General features: G+C 36.2%; 1 protein-coding gene across 1 annotated transcript in view; it reads left to right on the top strand.

Annotated features, from left to right (window-relative positions):
- Positions 1–10070: 10070 nt before the first annotated feature.
- The window catches only part of LOC131693084 (uncharacterized), a 38582-nt gene continuing 29366 nt past the window's right edge, over positions 10071–19286 (top strand). Inside the window, exon 1 of the mRNA XM_058980614.1 lies at positions 10071–10767. Within this exon, the coding sequence (XP_058836597.1) occupies positions 10653–10767 (115 nt within the window). The 5' untranslated portion in view covers positions 10071–10652. The remainder of the gene's footprint in view (positions 10768–19286) is intronic.

Genomic DNA, 19286 nt, shown 5'->3' with positions numbered 1-19286 from the left:
AAACGCAAGTGCAACGTTCTAGGGTTAATATTGGAAAACATTTTTTTACATTTCTCATGAAAGAAATCTAACGTACTCGTTTAAACCTGGAGCGTCCAGTCTCATATACAAATCGACTCAGCTGGACGAATTGGACCATGTCTGTATGTGTGTGTGTGCTTTTCTTTATATAGAGTTTAAACAGCTCCAAAACCTGGACTCTAATGAGTGTAAAGAGATTTGTAAAGAGCCCCCAACATTCTATTCGGTACTTTTTTCAAGAGTGCATTAGAGACCTTACCCCAATACACCGCTCATTTTCAAGATGTTTCATTTCTTTCGAGAATAGAATGACATAATAAATTAATGCGAAGTTTTTTTTCTGCTCCACAAGGAGCATAAAGATAAATGAGTCGTTATCATTTACAATGCGATTGATTACAGTATCGGAAGCCAATTTTTGGTCGGACACTAATCGTGGTATTTGATTTTTGTCAAATACAATCAAATAACTCATCAGTATTTTATTGTCAAATCATTGCCGTTTCATTCGTTCGTGTGCTGGCAAATCTAAATGCAATAAAGTGTTACTTTTTATATCAATTTAGATAGATGGACAGGGATTACTTCAGAAACCCTCCCTCCCCGTCAGTATCTAACCCCATCCATCATGGCGAACTCCTTGGTGGAAGCTAAGACAAGACGTGACAATAGGGGGGACGTTTTTGTTCCAGTTTTACGTCAGAATGGTCCAGCTCATGATTGGTTGATTCTGACTTTTTGCATCGTACGCAATGTTACTGCAGGAATAGCGATATGATGTTTGACAGTGCCAGTGACAAATAAAATTATTATTGCTAAAAAGTAAAAATGACTAAAAAACGCGTAAATTCGAAAAACCCGCGTAAAAAACTTTCAGCAAAAGACTTAGAATATTTTTAGAAGTTTTTTTTTTTGCACGGATTTCGCAATTACAATGCGATTTTGCAAAAAATATTCTAAGCCGTTTTGAATGCAAAACTTTTTTCTGAAAATAATTTCTAAGTCCTTTTAAATGCAAAGAACTTAGAAGAATTTTGGCAGTTTTTATTTTGCGCGGATTTTGCAATTAACACGGTTTTTGCAAAAAATATTCTAAGTCCTTTTGAATGCAAAAGACTTAGAAGATTTTCGGAAAGATGGAAGAGACGGGTCTGCAAGACTCCTTATAGCCCACACCCCGACAATATGGGTATTTTCGGAATGGTCTTGAAGAGTAGGTGTGCGAAATTGATTTTGACGCCATTTTGAAATCCAAGATGGCAACTTCCGGTTTAGCGAAATCCGCTATAACCAAATCATTATGGGTATTTTCGGAATGGTCTTGAAGAGTAGGTACAGGACTCGAGAACGTATTTCACGGCTTTAGAGGCATCGCAGACTAATCGTGAGTTATCAAACAACCACAAAAAACGGTGAAATACGAAAATTTTTGGTCAAATTTGTTAGTCACATTTTAGTCCGCCATATTGGAATCGCCCTTTTTAATTTTTTTATATTGATGCACATTAACTCAAATTCGTGTTTATAAATCGCAAAACCCATTTTTCTTAATGGGGGGTCCGCCATATTGGATCAGCTATTTTGAATTTCGAAAAACTGACTTCAGATTCGTAAACAGCGATATCCAGAACCCATAATTCCATGTAATTTTTACAAATATTGACGTTCTACCATCGAAAGTGCTCTCAAAACTTTAAACGGCTTTATCACAAAAAAATGATTTTTAAAAACTGCCTACAATCTCATTTGAAAATGATTCAATTGAGAGACTTCATTATTTGACCTCTCGAAAGAAAATATTTTTCATTAGAGAAATGACCTATAAAATCTACAAATTCTTTGTATTCACTAAAATTAGTGAAGCATTAAAGTGGAAAGAGGGCTACAAATCGGTTTCAAAGTTGAGATCTCACCATTACGTCAAATTTGAAATAGTTTACCCGTTCTTATGTCATTCCTCTAAAAATTTAGTTTACGTAAGAGCCTTATTATTAGTTTTGTGTTTCAGATCGATCCTGAGGCAGCAGATTGTACGCAATTTTGAAATTCCACGCTTAACAGAACGGCACCACAGACGCCATCCTATTTTTCGTCTTGAAAAGATTTGTAAATGAAGACGAAAATATAAGCTTTTCAATCCTAAAACTGTTTCGTTCTATGGTTTTTCATCGGCCCTCAAAAAAATCCAATTTTCGCTTATGTTTTGATCATTTGAATGAGAACCCCCCCCCCCCCCCCTCCTTAATGCTATCCACAAAAAATGCACCATAAATCTTTCTCCGAAAGAAGTGTTTTTTTAAATGGTTTGGTAAATTCAGTGAGATTTCTTTCTATAAATTAACATAACCAGAAAATTTGGCCAAGCAAACGTAAGAAAATTCCGCTCGCACCTCGCAAGAATTCAAAATTATCCCCATTGCAAACTTAGAAACGATTCGGGACAGTTAGCGCCACGGTTTTGCGAGTTTATTTATTTGTCGCTAGAGATAAATTTAATATCGCTGAAAAATACAAACAACCAATAGCTCGAAATTTGCCAGGAGTTTTTTCTTGGTGTGGCAAGCAATCTGCAGTTGTGGCCAACGAAGTAAGAGTTATGTCACAGCCGGGATTATGAACCAGAGCAGGGAGTGTCTTCAAAATCGTTGACTGTCTCTTTTAGTCAAGACTGTGATTCTAAGGTGTTTTCAAGGGTGTTTTCACCTAATTTGACATTCAATAGTTGTATAGAGTCATCAAGATAAATAAATCGATAAATCGAAAGATACTGGGCAATTGTGAAGCAGTAGCTAAGAAATCTGATGTTGTAAAACTACAATGAAAATATAATGAGAGTAGAACTAGTAGAAGATTCTCTCGCTGTGACTCATAATTTATCTTTGCGTTTGACATTAATCCAGTTTAACAAAAACTGGAACCAGCAGCTCAAGAATGTTCTACTTGTGATCGGTATATCAATTCAAGAATGCTCATCAAAATATTTTTAAAGGCCACTCTTTTCGTTTTGTGTAACCAAATTTTCACCGACTCTAAAACGGCTCAGAACTAAAAATTTACTATTACTTTATAGAATTGATAAAATCACCCACTACATACTATACTTTTACACACAGCAATCCAGGAGAATGTCTGGTATATAGAGTTACTACTATATACAGAGTTAGGCGGACACAAAAGCCAGAAAACTGGCAACTCTTATTTTAGGAAGAAAACACTGACATCCCATGCAAATGTTCAAGCTCTAGCTTAATAATTTCATTGTCGTCGTGAGTAAGAACTTTACATGTACGAATAGAAAAACCAATTCGAAAATATGATGATATGATTTCATACTATATCTCTTGGCGTTACAGATTTTTTTATGTTATTTTCGTTTCTCTACACTCGATATCACAAGGAAAGAGTAAAATAATTTTGACCTTAAACACAATACCTTTTCTATATACATCCAAAAAGAACATGTTTTGTGACGTCATGCTCGATTGGCTCCGGCATTTGACATGTTCAATTGGCTCCGCGCAGTGTCTCCGCCTAACTATGAATATAGTAACTATAATATAAACACGTTGTGATCGAGCTGATTTTTTTTGTTTTTACTAAAGTTTGATAAAAAAACGCAATAGCAATTGTAGTAATTGTTGCAATAAAATAAACAAACTCAGTTGTCGAAAATTAACGCTTCATCGTACAGAAACTTAACTGTAATTATTTACTACAGTATTAGTAGCAACCAAGATGAAGAGAAAGCAAGGTGGGAACATTTGACAATTTTGAGTGCATCTGTTTTAAGCTTATAAAATTAAACATGGCGTTCGGGCCACTGGAAGTAAACATAAACATCCTGACTTTTTGGCACACGATTAAATGAGAGCAAAGTCCGAGCTTCACCTCGGATCCTTCAATTCGAACACATAGGAACACTATTTATCTCGAAGCTACCGATAAAAAATAATTATGACTGAACCGAAATAAAACTTATGGTACCGTCGTGCGGGGTATCTTTGCGCACTTTTTATCAATTGTTCAATTTTGACGAATTATAACTCCTTTAATAATCATCGATGGATTTGTATCATATCAGCACCGATTTATCGTCATCGTGTATGTATTATTTATGCCAAATATGAGCCAAATTGGTTCACATATAAAAAAGTTGTTCATATTGCGTTCAAAAATATTTTTTGTGCGCTAGCTGGGGGCTACTTTGCACCCTTCTTGAATTCGATATAAAATGAAAATTAACCAGTTTTATTTACGTTCATTGAAATATCATTAATTTATACTGATATCCGAGTCGTTTTCAACAATAAAGTATCACGCGTTTATCGCATTTTCTAAAATAAGGGATTCATTTTAATTTAACATGTACAACGTCACTTGTCAGAAAAACTTGAGTTGGTTGAGACGGCATATTGTTTTTCGTATAGAAAAATGATGAAAAATGGCAATATCAGTTTATATCTAGTATGTCAGAATAGGTTTTTTAAGAGCATTTAAAGATTTTTTGATTTATCAATTATAAAAATAGCCACACGGTTGGATTGAAAATTTCGCAAAATAAAAAAAGTGAAATAAGGGGCTATTTATGACGTATATTTGAGTGCTAAATTGATGGTGTAATTAGTACACAAGGCCACATTCTCAAGTTATGCACTTTTTATGTCAAGAATTCGGAAATATAGGTTCGACCAGTTTTTTCACGGCCAAGATCACACTATTTTGCAACCACCAACTTTGGAGGTTCAATGTCTTCCAAAAAATTATACAACATAATACAGAGCATCTCTTGAAAAAACAATTTTGGTAATTTATTCTCTTGGACATAATTGCGGAGAATAAGCTCAAAACATTATTTAGAGGCTTGGTATCATCGGTAAAATTGTTGATAATGATATCAAAAACAACTTTTTTAAAGACACAAAAATCTTCAAATGCTGATTAAATCCGATCCTTACATACTAAAAACAAACGAAAAACGCAATTTTTCATCACATAAATGAAAACCGATCCTGACGTACTAGAAATAAACGGAAAACGCAACTTTTTATCTTTTTTTTTTCTTTTTTTCCGAAAAACAGTATGTGGTCGCGGTACATTTAAGATTTTCTGTTTTGTTAAGCTTATATAGTCTTATTTTACGAGCCTCCAATCACTTTTATCGACCCTTGAAGTGCTTTGTTTGTTTTGGTAAACAGTGTTAAGAACAATGATAAAAGGCATTTGCAACATGTTCAAAAGACATGGCTCTACAAACGTCAAAGGCACAATAAAACTAATAAAAGCGCATCTGTTAGTAAATATTGAAAAACTAAAGTGTGCAAAGTAGTCCCACATATCCAAAGTAGCCCCGCACGACGGTAACAGAAAAGCCCACAACGTCATTTGTTTATGCTTTTCTTATCCATATCCTCCTGTTTTATCGGCTTCGTCGAAGAAAAATGACAACCGCACTCACACATAGAAAAAAATGTGCTTACCTGTATCCGTCTGGAGTAGCAACAATCAATAACAATGACATGACGTCATATTGGCGTAGTCAACATAAAAACTTTGTAACAAAATTAGCGAAATGAGGAGCACTTTAGTTTGCATCGAAATAGAAAAAGTGTGCATTGTTTTCTATTGTTTACTGCTACTGCTGTTTGTTGATGACATTTCAAGCGATTTTGACGTTATCAAACTGACCCCCATTGATCGGTGGAAAAACGATGTTGCCTATTGTCAAACTCTCTATGTAGAGATAGGGACACCAGTTACCTGTCAACAATGCGTTACTCTACCATAATGTATAGACTGGATAAGCAGTGTTGGTATTGTGGTGTTTTGAGGTTTGAATTGGGAGGTTTGAATCGTTTACACGGCGAATTGGGAGGAAAACAAACGGCTTCTGAACTTAATAAGAAAAAAATGTAAAAAATAGTAAAAAATGCGAAATATCAGTGAATTTTAAACGTCAGATATTTCAATAGCTTTCAGATAATTGATCGAGTTTTAGGGGAATTCATTAATAAAGTTAGATGAGAGACGCGTAGTATATAGTAACAAAAATAACAATATTTAATCACAAAAATCCCTATTAGGGAGGGTGCCAAATTATTTCATTATTAATTTAATTAATTCGGAGTCTCTGCTGTGTTCCATTATAATAACAAAAATGGCTTGAGAATGATAATATTTTTCTGTTTGAGCACAGCGAAAAGTCGAAACGAGTAATTCAATTTGAGCAAAGATGACAGACGCAGCTCTTCCCAAAGGCTTCAAATAGGCAGGGTGATAATAGTAGCGGGAAAAAATGGACTCATTACCCTACATACTTTTTTAAACATGTTTCACAGAGGAATCAAGTGTCCTCAAATTAGGGATCGAGTCTCCACTAATCTATGTATTTTCCATTCGTTTGTTGTTTTCCAGAAATACTCACAGTTCAAGTCCAGTATAATATCTCCAGGCATTTTTTATGATTATTAGTCATCCCTTGAAGCAATATAAAACTACAAAAAAGTTTGATTGAAAAATAGAAAAGGGGATTAAGTCTCCTCAGTCTCCCCTATATGTAAACGCTTAGTAGAGCGTTGAATTAAATTGGAGTTGGTGTAGTTTTCGATTTTTGGTCACATGACTTCTCATAGTGCAACGTTTCGAAGGAATTACCCTTCATCTTGAGGGGAAAGCAGGGTTTGAATAAAAATTAGTTATAGTTTTCAAATATGTTGCAAATTTTATCAGGACTGCAAATATTTTCTTTTTCAAGTAGAATGTAATATTAAGCTTTTTTTCCGCCAGTGGTTCTACTCTAGACAGGAATGGAAAAACTATTTATAGGGAAACTGCGGACGAAAATAGTTTTGTCTTCTTAAATCTACACAATTGCATCGCAAACATTAGCTTTGGTATTAACGAATATTTCATATTAGTTGACACAACTTATAAATGAATAGAGAAATTACAGGTTAGATATGAGTCGTGACAGTTGCCACGAACACGAAGAGAGAAAGGTAGGGTGACGTGTGATGAATGGTAAAGGATGGTTAGTGCTGTGAAATTATTTATGTATATTGGGCGATACTTTGATTCCTTACATCCTTGTTATAAAAAATGCATCTGATAAATTTTACGCTATGATTAGTACAACATAAATCTTGCAATATAAGTCAAATTTTCACTAGAATTTTGGGATTCAAAAGCACAAATGCTCTCGCTGACGCTACGAATATAATATGGATATGAATTATGTGGGAATCTATTTTATTACTATAAGGTGTATTATTTGATGAGCTATGTATTCATATAGCATCCAACATCTACGCTGACATCTGACTGAACACAATGCCAAATCCGATGGGTAAACACGTCAACTATGGACAAATTTTCACTGAAGTGAACTTACACAATGTTTGTCTGTGAAGTGATTTTGCATATCAGTTTTTGGGAAATAGCAAAATTTTATTGAGTTAATCCACAATGTGTTTTTAAAATTGAAGTCTTTGAATCGCGTGTTTTCAAACCGCGATATTAAAATTCGGTTTAGTTTTGCCCCTAAACCACCAGTAAACATACTCTTTATGTCACGATTGTATTTTATTTGATGGAAATTGGTAAGTGAAGAATATAAATATTTGTCTTTGTCAAACCTTAAAATATGTTGTATTTTGACAAAAATGCCCATATCTCAGAAAGTAAACAACATATCCAAAAACCAAAATAATAGTGTCAAATTGTCACGTTAGGCCTTTTATTTGAAACTGGTTTCGTTAAGGTCGGTTCAGCCGTTGCTGAGATGATTATATGATATTTTTACACACATACATATAGACATTGTTCCAATTTATCGAGATGAATTTCGGCTCTTCGGGTCTCGGAACAAATTTTCAAAGTTTAAGCAAATCTTAACATTTCTTTTGTAAGAAATGTTAAAATCGTGTTGATTATTTGACGCTAACGAACGCGAGAAGTTTTTTTTTCAGAAGTCTGAAAACTGAGTTGTTAATCTGCCATCAAATGATCCAACATAAAGTTAATTTTGAAAACACGATCTGCGGAAAATACCTCGATTATCGTGTTTTGAGAAACCTGTTTCTGGATTTAGGAAATATAGAAACTTCGACCAAAAATCTAACTAATAACGAAGGCTTAACGAAACTGAAAGTATTTGAGCTATTTACCCCCTCATCGAAAAAACTGCCCGACCAGGAGAAAATAACTGGCCAATAATCCGAGCACACTATATGCTGTTATCATACGAAAACCTGGTATTAATTGATTATTAATACCTCATTGAGGTATTAAGCTGGTATTGAAGAAACATTCTTCAATACCTGCTTAATACCTTAATGAGGTATAATACTTTATTTTAGTATTATTTATGTATTCCATTTATTTTTACAAATACCAAACAAATACCTTAATAAATGCTTCCATACAGTGAGTTTTGTTAATGGAAGGTTGAAAAGGTTTTGTTATTATTCAGGTATTATAATAACTCGTTTCATTATCAAGTAGTTATTCGTAGTACATGTTTCAGTTATTATTTCAATTATTTTGCCTCTTATGCAAGGCTCCTAAATATCTTATTGTGGTGTTCAGTATTGGGTACAGTATACCTGAATTTGGTATTCTGAAGTTATTTTCTTCTGCTCGGATGTGCACGCCTATGGTGTCTATATACATATTGGAAAGGTGTCCAAAGAAATTCGTTACTGGGGACCATCTCAAAGGCGAAGGCTTCTCAAATACAAATTCTCGAAGGCGAGCATTTCTCAGCTGTGAAAACATGATGTGCCATTTGTTTCTCAAAAAAGAAAAGATTGTTACCTACTCGCACGAAGGGACGAACAACAGAAGAAAGATTTAGAAAAAAGAAAGGCTCTGGCAAAGAGGGATGATTTTGTTAGCTTACTGGAAAGCAGGCGAGAATGAAACGGTGAAGAGTATTTCCAAAAAAAAATCATTTTTATTACTTTCGTATAAAATTTTATCGATTAGCAGGATATATGTATATTTTGAGGATCAGACATCCTTAGTTGGGATCCTCAATACAATCGAAAAAGGTTCCGTTTGATAGTATTTGTGTCCTCTCAAAATGGTAAATTAAGAAATAGTGTGAAACAAATTTTGAGTCAGACTTCATCACCGCTTCTTTTTCGTCTTCCCAGCATGTAGGGGAAGTGCGTCAAAGACGGACACCTTTGCAGTTTTTTAAGAAATGTTTTTGAAATAATTTGTCCAATATAGCTACAGATAATAAACTGATACAGATAATAGTGTGATAAACACTTCATATGCATTATGATATATTTGTCCTTAGTGGAGAAATATTTGGGAACAAACTATAACTAAATTAATTATAAAATTTTCAACTTCGTCTCATCAGAATCCGACAATATCTTAGTAACAGGACTGTGCCCTTAACGCAAAAATGTGGTTTTAACAATTTGCTCCTTAGTATAGAAAAATAAATTTTTACCCAAAAAGTTTATTATAGCATAGTGTATATTGCATTGCCTTGTTAAGCCAAACCAAATGTTTCGATTTCACTAGTTATCATCAGCTTAAAAATGAGCTTCTTTTGCTGCGGGACATCACGCTTGACTAGGGGTTTGCCCATACAAACAAATAGTGTCTCCATTTTCAGATCCAGCGTCAATCCGGCGCTGGCTTAGTGCTGTCACTAAGTTAGTGTCGGATTTTGATGAGACGAAATCGAAACGCGAATTCCATAACTAATTTACATCACATTAATAGCTTATACTGTCAAAAATATCAGCAAAAACAATACAAATGTGGATCTAATATTTTATGCGTATTTGTTGTAATGACATTTCCAGTTTTTAACGTAAAATTCCAATTATCTTTAAGGGACATTAATAGAACTATAATTTTATTTTGATAATGATGCTAGAAACACGTGGAAAAATGATCCACACCCTGAGATGTCCGTCTTAGGAACTATTCCCCTATAGACAATCTGTTATCAGGCTACCTATACACCCAGAAACACCAGGCAAGGAAGCGATCCTCTGAGCCCCTTGATTTTAGCCCGCCATCTTTTGCTAGCTTCACAGTGCTGCGCCATCATTCGAACGGAAAAGGTGATCTTTGTGTGCTGACTGCCGACTCGCAACCGTTAAGCACGGTTCTAGCGAACTCCGATTCCGACGCCCATCCATCACCCGGACGGGATCAATTTTGCTTGTGATCAACACCAGTCAGTCAGCGCTATGCCTGACTGCAGCAATGGAGAAACGTTTCAATTCGATAAACGGCCAAATTAGTTTCGCGAACATTTTCCATTAAGACGCTTGTGGTCGAAAGCGCAATTGCAATTGGAAGAAGGCGAGAGAGAGAGAGCGAGTGAGAGGTGCATAATTGCTATGTGCATTTGTTTTCCGCGCTCAGTCAACCATCCATCCGTCAGCACTTTAGAACGTGGCGCTCCAGGTCTGTTCTTGCCGAGTCCGGTTGAGGATCAGTTATCAGTGCAAGTCTACCTAGCAAACGCTGCACAAGTGGCGCATTTTTGTGCGATAAGAATTTAGTGAGAAGTGTGACGCACCGAATCTCGATCCACTGCTACCTGAATATCCTTGGGGCCTGTTGTGTGTTTGTCTGTGTTTGTGCTAAAAAATTCGGCAATGTCTTCAGTTGTTGAAAAGAACAATGTTCGATTGGAGAGTCGATCGAAAATGTTTCTACGAAGCAACTCGTTCCAGAAGTTGTGCTCGCTGGCGCATCCCATCAGGCTGAAAGGTATGTACTGCACCTGTTATAGATTCACCTGTTAGCATGCTCGCGGGGTGGGAAAGATTGTAATGCTCGTTGTATGTAGGTACCTAAGTAGGCAAGTGGCGCTCGAAGTTGAAGGGTTTCGCTAATTATTGATTATTTTTTCTACAAGCAGCTACGAAGAATCTGCATTTAATGAACACTCCAGTCTGATCTAGTTTGATCGGAGCGATGCTCTTCAGTTTACGATAATGATTAAGAACAAAATTGCTCAGTCTCAGCGAAGCATGGGGCGATGATAAAACACCGGTAAATAATAGGTTATCTTTTGTAACGACAACAAGTTGCGCGGCTAGACAGGGCTTGTGCAAACCCAGGTGAATGGCTTCTATGTGGGGCTTGAATGATTCTGAAACATTATTTGCTCGTGAGTTGGTCAATTTAGTCTCTACGGTTACTGTTGAACGGAAAAGAAATGATTTTATTAAATGAAACAAGAACGAATTGGGATGGAGGTGTGAAGTGTGGAGCCAAAAATATCCAAACTTTACTGATTATGTGTTTGACACAGGTTGATCAAGAATTAATTCCACGACAACTCACTTCAAGGATTTGAATGAAAATTCTTTCTTGTCCTCCAATGTATATTGGAGCAAATTAAAATATGCACGAATTGTCAGAGTGAATTTAATGAATAGAATTTTTCAAGATCTATTGCAAATCTCTTCTTTGGCTAGGGTTAGGTTAGAATTTTTTCTCCGTAAAATGAAGTGCAACTCGTTATTCGATCCTTATCACAAACTCTAATCACATGCGGTTCCGAAGATACGATCTGAACAAGACTTTTTTAGAAACTTAAACATAAATTTTGCATAGTATGACAAATTTTTGCAAGCGAAAAGTTTTTAAAATTGTGGACTATAAATTCTCCGTCGGATGACAATAAAAAGAAAAGAGATTGAGATTATCCTATCTAAACGTTTATTCGAGACCTGGTATTTATATACATTCCAAAATGGTGAATTTCGTATGATTATATAATAAATTAATGCTGTTAGTTAAACTCTCGAGCATAACATCTTCACATAATTTCCCAGAAAACTACAGGAGCTCTTCACATTTTTTTACAATAACATGTTAACATGTTTTTAAGTTAAAATTGTTTTTATGTCTTCAAAGTGCTACTAGAATGATATAAGAAGAGGAGCGCAAAATTTCAAAACGATTAGTTCAGTACATTTTGAGCTATGATGTAGGGGAACCGGGAGCAAGTTCGACACCTTAAGCGCAATAATTTATCCAAAATTCCTTAGCGCTCCCAAAATTGTATATTCTATGTATGACCCTTGTTCAGATGGTTCTTAGCATGACATAATTTTTCCAGCGCTTCAATAATTGGATTCATTAAAAAATTTTACTTTCTTTTTGTCCATTTTTTTCGTTAAAATGTGTTGTGTATGTGTGGTAAAGTTTGATTATGTACATATGCGTATGTAGGCTTTCTGGAGTTTCATCGCGTAGGAAGAGCAAGAGCATGCCAATGCGTGGAGCTATGAATAAATAATATTTAACGCTTGCTTTATATTATGGCATAGATTACCTCAAATATTTTTTTCGAGCTTTATTGCCACTGTGAAGCCATTTTAAGATCAGTTCTGCAAGCAGAATGTATCCCCTGGTACCAGGATTCATTTATTTGGAAGTAAAGTACGCTTCGTGGTATCCAATTCGTGTTATGATTTTTCGGAACTCTGTTGATTTGTAATTTGTAATTTGTAATTTTATTGAGCACGATAACCTGTTAGTACAGACTTTGAATCAGGTCAAGGAAGTTGATAAACGGTCATTTAAGAATCTCGTATTAGATTATACTTTTTCGTTTCGTTTTCTTATATTACTATGAAGCACACGCTATTTAATTTATATTTTTTGTGGGCTTGAGACTCACAAGAAATTAATGCAAAAAAAATATTGACATGATGTGATAATAGTGTAATTGATCACCACAAACAATTTCCATGCATTCGTATTGAATCAATAATTGGCTAATTCATCTGAACAGAGTGCCGGCCTTACCCCACCCAAAACCTGTCGGTGTTACCCCAACAGTGAGCATTTTTGTTAAATGCCCAATTGGCAGTATTGGAATACTCAAAATTACCTTCAACAAACACACAAATAATGATATGGAGAGCAGATTAGAATGTTCGAGAAAAAGGCGCGAGGGGGGGGGGGGGGGGGGGGGGTTCAGGTTCGTGTTCAATATATATATATAAATTCGAACATAAATAACTGAAATATTGTCGAGTTGGAATGTTCAGATGAATTATTTTAAAACATTTGCACAATGTCGTATGCATAATAGTAACGATAAAACGAAACATACTGTATCCCTCTGCAATGAATTATATTAATAGAAGTAAAGATAGATACTGAATCAACTGACGTCCAGTTGATATGTCAGAGATTACTTACTTACCCCTTAAATCCATGGTAGTTGCATTGCTTATATTTCAGTTTAATTCGCACTATGATTTGATAGGATGATCTTTTCGATACTGTTCGATCACCTAAAGAATAAATTGCTGTTGAACTGGGGCTCTGGTGGATTGCGCGTATGTTTTAAAATAATTCATCTGCACGTTCCAACTCGACAATATTTCAGTTATTTCAAATTTCTATATATTGGAGACGAACCCGCCCCCCGGCCCTCACTACGGCCTAACACTCAACTACCTACGCCCATGAAATTGAGCTACGGCTTTTGAATAATTCATCCAAAAGTACCAATGTGGTAAATCTAAAATATATATTGTTATGTTATGTTGGTATGTTATATGGAATATCATTGGTACGCCCGCAGTGTTGGCAAAAAAAATATTTTTGGCATTTATTTCGATCTATAAAACTTTGAACAGCTATAACTTGTTTTAGAGACATTCTAGCACCATACATCCTTCGGCAAAGTTGTTCAGCATATCCTGGACTACACTTCTATCTAGTTGTTGGCATACTACAGGAATAATTTCAGTCTGTAGAATTGAAAATGCAAAAAAGTAGATTTTCCCATACTATTTTCCATACAAATTTCAAACGTAATGCGCTACGCCGGGTCAAAACCAATTGATTCCAAATTTTGCACAGTTATTTGGGACCCCTGAAGGAACCAAAAAAGTGCTGTGCTGAAAAAACGATCATTTTGCCCCACCCTACTATATATTATATAGTTGAATCATCTTTTGGCTGTTTTCATGTAGCTTTCAAATGGTTCACAATATCGCCAAGATGTCAAAGTGAAAGTTACAGGAAATGTTATGGGTCTTTTGAAAAATCTATTGTACACTGAAAAAAAAATAAACATGTTAACGTCATGTGGAAATCTATTGAATTATTGCAACCTGCAAACACGTGAAATGCACACGGTTGCCATTTGAATATCCGTTCGAGTGCGGGAAATATAATTTTCAAATGGAACTCGTGCGAACATTGTGTGAAAGGCACATCAACGTCATAAGAAATACCATTGACCAAAATTTCCAAATGAATTACACGCGAATATCAGTTCGTTTTACTTATAGATTTAATTTGCAGAAAAATCGGTGAAATCAATTGTTCTGCATATAGAAATGCACTACAAGTTTTTCATGCGAAAGCCATGTGGAAAGTTTATACTTTACGACTCAATAACACGGCAATGAACATTCAATGGACAAATATGTCGCATTCACGTGGAATTTGTTTGAATTTAATTTGAAACACCACATGAAATGCGTTTTAATTGCGGATTTCCATGTGAAATTCAAAGGGCAATCATTTCTTTTTAACATGAGAACGCACATGAAAGTGATGTTTAATTGCATATGGTTTTATCGTGTCAATTATTTTCAGTGTAGTTGATGAAGAAACGCGAAGAATTTATGAAAAGGTCGTTATAAAATAAAATAATTGTGTCGCTAAGACAAAACTTAAAATATCTCAAGAACCACAACATTTCAAAATTTTTTGATACATCTTCAAAAAAAACCATTTTTGATTGCAAATAGTGTGAATTATAAAAATATGTCAAAAGTTGTTGATAGGAAAACTTTTTTATTGAAGGGTTCTTCAAGATCCAAACACATTGAAAAAGCTTCTTTTACGTCTTTAAAGCGATAAACATTAGATTTTGAACATTTTATGATGTGGTAACGCGAATAATTTCTAAAAAGGGCATAATCACACGATTTTTTTGTTTTTTTTTAGAAAAATTCAAAATATCTCGACAACTATTGAATTTTGGAAAATGTTTGTTAAATGTTAAATGTTTATTTTTGATTTAAAACGATACTTATAATTATATTCTGTAACAAAGCTATAGTTTTTTGTTAATTAGTATGAAATTCGAAAACATGTATAAAGTTATTGCTAGCAAAACTTTTGTACTGATAAGTTCTTCATCATGCAGTCACATTCAAAATGTTTCTTTTCTCTTTGGGTTTTTGTTGACAAAATATCAAAATTGAAAAAAGGTTTTTTTTTGCAATTTAAATCGGTAATATAAATTTTTGTTTTTGTAAAAAGCGACACATTTTTGTCACTGTAAAAAAATCCCTGTAACTCCCAACGAAAAAGGTTTTCTATCGTGAGGCCAAAAGAAGAAGACTTTAAATCGTTTTCAAATGAGATTGTACGCAGTTTTGAAAAATCATGTTTTGAGTTAATCTCGCTTAAAGTTTTGAGAACACTTTCTATGAATTAGTCGTGGTAGAATGTCAATATTTTGAACCAATTACATGGGATTATGGGTTTTGGATATCGAAATTCAAAATAGCCGATCCAATATGGCGGAGCCCCACTGAAAAATAAGTGGTTTATCAGCCAACATCGATTAAAAAATGGTTTATGATTTATAAACACGGTTTTGAGTTAATATGTATTAAAATAAAAAAAAACATGGCTATTCCAATATGGCGGACTAAAATGGGACCTTAACTATTTCGACCAAAATATTTCGTTTTTTCACAGTTTTCTGTGGTTGTTCTCACGATTAGTCTGCGATGCCTTTTCAGATCAAGCCGTGAAATACGTTCTTGAGATCTGTACACATGTACAGTGCAACGCGAAGCATTCTAGGAACGTGCATAGTGACATGAAAAGGTTTCGACTCAAGCCGAGAGCTTCCCATGGTGGCTGGCTTCGAACAATGCCCTGCAAAAACTTTTTTGATACACAGATCCAAAAACCTGTTCAACACAATATACTAGACACTTATACCTTTCAAAACATGCAAAGAAAAAAATCAAATTTTAAAAAGTTTTGAATGAGATTCTCCCCTTAAGTTGAACGAAACAGTGTTTTTGCTTTTAACCAGTCTAAAAATAGTATTAATTAGGTATAATAGCTATATAGTTTTAAGGGTTTTTTTTTTCAAACGTCCGTACAATAGAGAACGTATATGTTCGAACAAAACACTTATAACACTTTTGTAGATATTTTAGCAATTAGCCGTTAAAACACTAACACCACCATACTAGCAAAACCCAGGTAACCAACAAACATTAGTGTATGCAGTAAAATAGCATATTATTTGCATTTCGGATGATTCACGCAGTATATTTGCATCCTTTATGTATATCTGTTATTAATCAGCATTCAAAAAACTGTTTAAAAACCTTCTCTCTAGTAATTAGCATTCTGAATGCACAACAGCAGTATAAAAGCATTTTCATGTCACAGCAGTAGAGTAACCGTATAGTCGCCAAAAGCGATTTTTAAATAGCTTTTAAAACGAATTAAATGCTTGTCGTGTAGCCGTTAAGCCGTATTGCGCATGCTTATTGGTTACCTCAATCAAACCCATTCTAGAACCGGTTCGAAATTCTGAATGAATTCTAACTTAAATGAATTCGGAATTCTGAATGATTCCAACTCAATCTGTTTCAAAACCGGTTGTTGCATTTGCGTTGCAATCCATACTGCATTCATTCAGAATTCCGAACCGGTTCCGGTTTAGCTGGAAAAATTATGTGATCAGCTGTCAATTCAGCCAAACGCACCTACTGAACAAAGTACCAACAGTAGCGAATCTGGTGGAGAAGTCCCTATTATCTTTGAATCTCAGTAAGTCCTGCCGGATAATAAGCCGAAATTCTAACTGATTCCAGTTACTATTGCAGTGACACAACCGATTAGAACTAATTAGAATCAGTTCCCAGTAAGTCCAGCCTAAAAATAAATCGGAATTCCGGCTCATTTGCTGGGGGAACTTTACTGGAATGTTTTACTGCCGGATACTAACTAGAGCCAGGCAGACGTTCGGGTCATTTTTCGGCTGAACTGTATTGGAATAGACCGCTAATTTTTACATAACTTAAACGCTCGAGATGGACGTCTGTTCTCTGTGACACTACTGAGAGAAAAAAAAGAGATTCGAGACTGTATTCCTCGTACTCTATTTGAGAGTGGGTTTACGTTACAGTTAGAGGAGGCTTAGAGGAGAAAAACCAGCGTTTTCCCCAACATCCCAGGACGTCAGGACAGTCAATTCAAATCCAGGACGTATGATCACCCTAGGTTCATCCTGTCCGAGTTATACTGTTGAGACCTTTTTAAGCGGTTCTTATACTGATGGATCTCAGTCCGATTTTTACGCTTGAAGTTGATTTCCGATTATTATCCGATTGTAGAATACACGGAATAAATCCGTTCATAAATTAAAGAACAAAAACTCACGATTTCGTGAACTGAATGATTTACGAAAGTCGTGACCAAGTTCTTGAAATTATGGACAATGTACCTCGTGTCGATAGCCGGGAAGAAATTCGGAAACTAATCCGATAGGCGGACCGACAGTTTCTCCGCGCCGTACCTGAACCTTTGCGAGTTTCTGTGGCTGGTTCAACCAAACCAATGAGGATGGGTGCTATCAACCCTTACAGGAAAGTGATCTCGATCGCTTGGAGAATTCAGCGATTAATTGCACGTCACGTTATTACGCACACAACACATTTTAATATCACATAAAAATTCTACTCTATTAAATAATATATATTAATTACTATAACATTAATTGCGCTTAAACTAGAGGAATAAAATGGGACGCGATGTCCCTTCGATCGTAGGTATGCATGCACTGTCGGTGGTGATCGTTGCCCAGCATCTCGAGAGGCACGTTTGATAACGCCTCGATTGTTTCTCGATAGCGGTGAGATACGGGTAGATTGTCGATAGGTGAGTGAAATTTTGGCTCACATTGGCAGCGTGTTGGTAGGGTAAGTTTGTAGAAGCGAACATCCTGCCCCCGCTGAAATAACGATTTCTGAACCGTTCGTAGACTGTCCTCGATGTTGGTGCAGTTCGTGTAGATTCGTGTGTGTCGTTCTTCCCTTTGATGAATCTTGACTCGTTGTAGATTATAACGTTCCTCCTCAGACCATTCCAGTCGGATACCATGAAAACAAATAAGACCCGGTAGCGGGTTTCAAAAAAGTAGAAAGAATGGACAGGTCCTTACCTGGACCCTACAATTTAAGGGCCTTGTGGTTCTAATAAATACGCCTTCCTCAGCGCATGGTTGTGGGTTGACGCTTCGTTGATCCATCCGAACCGAAACCTCTTATGGTTGATCTGCTCCGGCAGAAACCGACGTATTTGGTAAGGTTGATCTAGATGGAAACCTCTAACTTGATCACTGTTGCGTTGCGTTTGTTGTGTTCGTTGGCGCACATTCCGCCGACTCTATCGGAAGAATGCAAACCTTCGCTGCGGGACGGGTGATGATTCCGTTTGCTGTCTGAAGTGTAACAACTCGAATCACTCCGTCATTCCCAGGATGCACATCGCGGATACGCGCCATTGGCCAGCGCATTGGTGGAAGATTTTCGTCCAGAATGATGACAAGCGTATCAGGCTGCAGATTCACAGGTGGTTTGTACCATTTTGTACGTGGTTGAAGGGATGCAAGGTACTCGACGTGCCATCGCTTCCAGATGTCTTGGAATATCTTCTGGGTTTGCTGCCATTGGTGCAGCCTGTTGAAAGGGATTGATTCGTAATCGGTGTCAGGAACAGATTTGAGTGCCGCTCCGACTAAAAAATGCCCTGGAGTGAGAGCTTGCAAATCCGATGGGTCCTCATGAAGCTTCGTAAGGGGACGTGAATTGAGGCAGCATTCGATCTGTGTTAAAAGGGTCTCCATATCGTCAAATGCGAGCTTCGTGTCACCCAGAACACGGATGAAATGTTTCTGCGCGGAATTTATGGCTGCCTCCCAAAGGCCGCCAAAGTGAGAACCCTTCGGAGGGTTAAAGTGCCAGCGAATCCCGCTGTCAGCGCATTCGCGGGCCATCGACTGTTTAAAGTCTTCGTTGCGCATTATTTTCCGAAGCTCGTTGGCCGCACCGACAAAATTCTTGCCGTTATCTGTCCATACATCCGAACAAAGGCCTCTACGGGAGACAAAACGACGGAAAGCTTGAAGAAATTTGACTGTAGTAAGGTCAACGACCAACTCCATATGCACGGCCTTTGTGGAAAAGCACACAAACACTGCTACATATGCCTTC

This window comes from Topomyia yanbarensis, chromosome 3 (assembly GCF_030247195.1).
Source record: "Topomyia yanbarensis strain Yona2022 chromosome 3, ASM3024719v1, whole genome shotgun sequence".
NCBI lineage: Eukaryota > Metazoa > Arthropoda > Insecta > Diptera > Culicidae > Topomyia > Topomyia yanbarensis.
The sequence above is the reverse complement of the archived record's forward strand: the minus strand, read 5'-3'. Positions and strand labels throughout refer to the sequence as shown.